The sequence below is a fragment of the Cariama cristata genome, unplaced genomic scaffold (genome assembly GCF_000690535.1).
Source record: "Cariama cristata isolate BGI_N322 unplaced genomic scaffold, ASM69053v1 scaffold17630, whole genome shotgun sequence".
In the NCBI taxonomy this organism is placed as follows: domain Eukaryota; kingdom Metazoa; phylum Chordata; class Aves; order Cariamiformes; family Cariamidae; genus Cariama; species Cariama cristata.
The window spans coordinates 16,613-21,934 of record NW_009596550.1 but is presented as its reverse complement, the minus strand read 5'-3'; the positions used below and the strand labels follow the sequence as shown (position 1 = coordinate 21,934).

Here is a 5,322-nt window from a genome sequence, read left to right as displayed (position 1 = left end):
ACAGGCATGTGGTAGGGATTTGCATTTTAATTATTTTTCAGTAGTCTTTTAAGCTCTCTTTCCAAAGCATCTCCCTCTGCTGCTCTGTATTATGGCCTGCAATTTGTTCTGGGCTCTGAGAATACACCCAGAGCGCTGCTGGACTCCACGCACGGCGGAGGGCAACCACTCGAGGATTAAGGTGGTGGCAGGTAAAGTCTAGCCATTGACCTTTATGTTTCCTTTCCTTTGTAGTGGAAAAGCTTTTTTGCCCAGGCTTCTGGCCTGAGGCTGTTCTCAGTTTAGATTTTTAAGGTCATATCTTTCCTAGGTAGAAACAAAAATACCACTGCTGAACTGGATGCTGCTACCGTGGCTCAGGAGACAGACTGAGCTTTGTTTTTTATCACCCGCTCAATGCTCCTGAGAAAATGTAGCCTGAATTCTCCGATTCATGGCTTTGTTCCCCCTTCTCCTTTTTACATCACAGCAGTGTCACTTTTCAGCCTGGTTTGAGCAAGTTGTGTCTGTGCTTCTTGAGCTCTGTAATGCACCATCCTTCTGCAGCAGAGCACTCAGACAAGCAACTGCCACAGCTTCATTTCAGCGTGGGTTTTTTTGGATGATGTGATTCTTCCTTTGGTCCACTTGGCTATGACACAGATCTCACTAGTGTTTGAGCTCTACAGGTTTTAAAATAAACTCCTCTCAAGCAGATTTAGCATTATTGTCCTTTTTTTTTTTATGGGTGTCAGCTCTGTTTTGGACTTACTCTGATGGCAAATCTTACTAGCACCATTTATGGGTGTCAGCTCTGTTTTGGACTTTGATGGCAAATCTTATTAGCACCAGATGTTAAAAGACAGAGGGTTGCTCTTGTTTTTCTTGGCACAATATATTCCCACTGCACCCTGTTTAATATTATCTGAACAGTAATCTGATGACTAGGAGAGCGAGCGAACTAAAGCTTTACGCAGATGATCTCTTTTCATCTCTTCAGCTGACTCTTCTAGGCACTGCATTAAAGGATCGGTTTGATAAGGAATTCATCACTCCTGAGGGCAATTATCATTTTTGCTCCCCATGTTTCTCAAATGGGAAGAACTAGCAGCGTAATCTCCTTTATCCTTCAGTGTAACTTTGAAGACAGTATCCAGCCACTCCTCCCTGGGAGCTGTGTGTTCTGGAACAGACTTGACACAGTAGCTGGTAAATTACAGGGCTGGAGGAAGCAGCATCTTAAATTTGGATCCTGTGGAAAATCCCAGAAAAGCAATAAGCACTCAGAGTAGTTTATCTAGGTATTTCCAGCGTGTGGTTTCTGTATGCCTTTGCATCCTTTCATCCACTCAAGTGATTTTTCAGGGTCACTGTCATTAGTGGTACTGAGATATCCAGGCTTTCCCCCTGCCTAGCAGAGGCTGGATGCCTGCAGGTAAACACCCTGGTGCCCACTTTCCCTCTGTGAGATGTGCAACTGAGCTACTGTTTGTGGAACAACATGCCTCTCTGTGAAAAAACTGGCTGACACGTCCCAGGTAGCAATTTCTGCTCTAGCATGTGGATGGTTAACTAGTGCTGGCTTGCTTTGGGTTGGCCTCTCGACCGAGAGGTGCCTGTGTGAGAAATGCCTTGTGCTGTCACTGCTACGCTACTGCCGATCTAATTACTTTTTCTTTTGTCTGTCTCTTTCCTTTCCTCATCTTCCTTGTTTTTGTGTTGTACGTCTCTGCATCCTGTAGTACAAATCTGTGTTTAGGTCCTACTCCCAGGACTTTGTGCCTCACAACCAAGTCTCCATACCTCCTTTCCTCTCTTCTACCTCCTCCTCCTGCTCCACCCCACCCTTTCCACCCGTCCATCCATCTCAGAGCTCTGACCTAGTGGTGCCCGCCGCGGCCAGCCAGTCACCCAGCACCGCGGATGTGCCAAACTCCTCTTCTCAGGAGAGCAGCTTTAACGGGAATGCTCCTGTCTGCCTTCCTTCTGAAACCTCTTTCACTGATTCTCTCCAGACGCCTTCGGTGAGACTATCCAAAGAGATAATGCACCTTAACGCAAGGCTGGGTTTATTTGTTTTTTAAAAGAAAATGTCTCTTGTATCAATACATGCTGAATGTGATCTAGTCCGGTTTGCACATGTGTGTGTGAATTGCGGAGAGGTAATTTCATTAAAAAATGCTGGCTAGAAAAAATGAACAACCTCAGGAGGTTTGCAAAAACGTTAGCACGTATGTAGGAAACATAAAATGTCAAATCCTGGTGAAGGGGAGAGGAGAAGTTGCTGTAGCTTCCTGCAATTGTAATACAAAGCTGAAGAAGGTAAAGGACTCTTCTGTGAGGTTGGTTGATTCGAAACACGGGCTCCCAACAGTGCTTCACATCCTGCAGTTGCTGCCATGGCGGGATTTGGTGATTGCTGCCCTGCTCCCTCCTAAGTCACTGGTGAGCCCCAGGAGCGGTGGGTGCAGTCCAGCTCCATCTCCCCTGTGCATAAACCTGTTGCTCTCTCCAGGCTCCTGCTCTTCCCGTTACCAGCAGCCCTGGCTGTGTGCTTGGTGGCAGTGCACGTTAGTGCAAAGCATCACGTGTTGGTGGTCAAGTTAGACTAACCCTGTTCCCACACTGATACGACACTACTAGTTCGAGGTCCCAGATCAGTTTTGCAGATCACTGAGTGGGTTTGTCCAGTACAGCTGCTTTTTTTAAACACCTCGTTTTCAAGGCAGTTCCTCTTTCATTTGCTGCAAAGCCCAGAGTTGATGGGGTTAGAGCTGTCAGCACAGTGCATGCTAGTGCTGCCTCTTTACAAAGTTTGGAAGAGGGACACTGAATGCAGATTAAATGATCGCTTTGGACCTGACCTTGCTGTTGCATCTTCCTTGTGTTGGGTCCTTGTTACAGCCCAGAAGCCCTCGAGTTTGGTTTAGCCTGGCATGATGGCTCTAGTCTGTGCTTGTAGCAGAGTTTGTGAGATACATTTGATACCCTCTGGGCTGTAGGGCTGATCTGCATTTAGCAGCAGGACTACAGCGCAGGTAGGACAGGCACTCGTATGTCGAGCTTGGAGTCCATGGCAGCTCTTGCAAAGCAGTGCCTACTGCTGTCCTGCTGCAGCTCAGGGCCTTCGGGGTGGTCCTCAAGAACCAGAAAATAGTTACCCCCCCAGGAAGGTACAGCCTCGGTGGCCAGAGGAAGGGCTCCCAGTTAGGTGACCACAGCTGCCGAGAGCGCTTCTCCTCCCAGCCCGTGGGCACGTTCTCTCACTAACATTAAGTGCTGGCGGAGGGCACCATCACGTATTTCCTTTCATCCTGTCTCCCTTAGAGTGAAAACGCCAGTGAGGAGGCTGGTGAGGGTGAATACGTCAATCTGTATTCCTCTGGCCAGAGCAACGGGGAACTCCCTCGCTCTGAAGGAGTAAGTAACCCGGAGAAGGCCGGACACCGGGAAGGGGCTGCCTGGTGCATGCTGAGTTCACGCCGGGGCTGACGCGCTTGGCACCGGCCTCTTCTGCACACCGTGGAGCTCCTGTGTCCGTCCTGCTGCCCCGGCTCCCTTGCTGGCGGTCCCTCTGCTTGCCCACTCCTGGCTTGCAGGCTTGGGTGGCCTCCCGGTCCGGGTGGAGAGCAGGCGATGCTTTCGGGGTCGCGGTGAGCTCTGGCAGGAGGTAGGGACAGCTTTTCCTGCTGCGCTGTTTCGTTTGCGCTTCGCTCTCTGTTTGGAGCTGCTTGCGTGAGGTTCCCTTCCAGAAAGCTGCACGCCGACCAGTGCCATCCTGGGGCCCTGTCTATTCTTGTAACTGCTTTGGATTCCCTGTTTTAATACAGAAAACCTTGTCCTCTGAATTTTTCTTTTTTCCTTCACCGTTTGGATACAAAGTAAGTGATTGCTCTAGCATTGTAATCGCACGCTGTTTCTTCCTTTACTCAAGCCTTCTATCTTAGATACTTCCTAGAGGAGACAGGGCATTTTTCATTGCAGGGAGGTACCGCCTTCCTGTTGGGTCATAGGAAACAGCAGCAGAGGTCTGTGGCAATCCTTTTGCCTGCCCTCATCTTGGAAGGCACATCTCCTACAGGATGTCTCCGAGACCTTTATCCATCCTGGTGTTAAATATGCCAAGAGATAGTGCTCCCATCGCTTCCCTTCAGGAGAGACATCTAGGCAGGCCCATCCTTTTGGGCAGCTGCGAGCTGATTCTCAACTTTGAAGCTAAGGGCTTTACAGATACAGCCTGGAAAAATTCTGCAGACACCAAGAAACCTAAGCTCACCAGTGTGTTTTCCAGGCCAAATGGATAGCGTGTAGGTGGTTTCAGTCCTGTCTGTTCAGTAGGTTGAATTTCCAAGTTTCAGTCTGCATGATGTTAAATAATTCTGAACTCCAGCACTGTTAGATTAATATTCCCATTTGCCATTCATGGCTATTTGTCTCCTTAATAAATGGCTAATTTAAAATGCTGTATCTTTACTCTGAGCTCTCTACCTGCTGTTCTATGCCGCGGGTTCAGATGGTTCTGCTTTTTTGAATTAGCCTCATTTCCACAGCCGTGAATTGTGAGGTGGAAATGTTGCATCGTTGCCTAACCTCTTCTGATGGGAGAGAAGGGAGGTAGGAACAGCAGTGTGCATCCACCCCCTAAGACAGGTTGGTGTTTTGGGGGCTGTGACCTGGAGGGGAACTGAAACTGGAGAGCTTAGAGCTCGCTGTGTCCGTTTTGATTAAAGCAGAAGGCAAGTGTATGTCAACAGTAAGGGCTGGAGGAAAAAAAAAAAAAGAGTCGTGAGGGGGTTAAAATCCAAGACAACAGCTGACTTGTGTTGTAACTGTCAGCATCATTTCACAATGTTAAAAGCAAACAGTACTAATTACACTAGTCTCCAGAGATGGTTCCAAATTTCCTGTCTGATTAACTTCTGTGTTTTCCTGGCATTTGGCATTAACTTGCATCAATCTTCAACTGCTCTGTAGGAATTTACAGTAAAGGGCCATTTAGAGGCAGTCAGACTGTAAATGCAAGGCTAGCTGTGGTGTAGGACCCCATGTAATAATGAAAAACAACTTTCTCTTTGCAGGAATCTCCCTCTGTCAAAGACGGCCACTCCAAAGACTCCACTTTGAACAGCAGTGCCATGGGGAAGGAAGGCAAAGATGGTGCTGAAAGGTGAGCCTGACTCCCCTCGTACTCCTGCTTCCCAGCCTTGAAGGGTATTGGCACCAACATCCTGTTAGCCCTGCCCTCTGCCAAACCGTCCTTGGGGCTGCCTGTTCTGCCCTCAACCTTCTCAATGTTCTCTAAGCCCACTTTTTTTGCACAACTGGTGAGAAGAAGGATCCTGC

The 5,322-nt window shown here is 48.4% G+C and overlaps 1 protein-coding gene across 1 annotated transcript in view; it reads left to right on the top strand.

Moving 5' to 3' along the window:
- Positions 1-1,721: 1,721 nt before the first annotated feature.
- LOC104166620 (rap guanine nucleotide exchange factor 1-like) overlaps positions 1,722-5,322 on the top strand; it is a gene marked incomplete at its 5' end in the record, with an annotated part of 15,927 nt that continues 12,326 nt past the window's right edge. The window contains 3 exons of the mRNA XM_009706624.1: positions 1,722-2,003; positions 3,307-3,399; positions 5,058-5,146. Of these exons, the coding sequence (XP_009704926.1) occupies positions 1,722-2,003; positions 3,307-3,399; positions 5,058-5,146 (464 nt within the window). The remainder of the gene's footprint in view (positions 2,004-3,306; positions 3,400-5,057; positions 5,147-5,322) is intronic.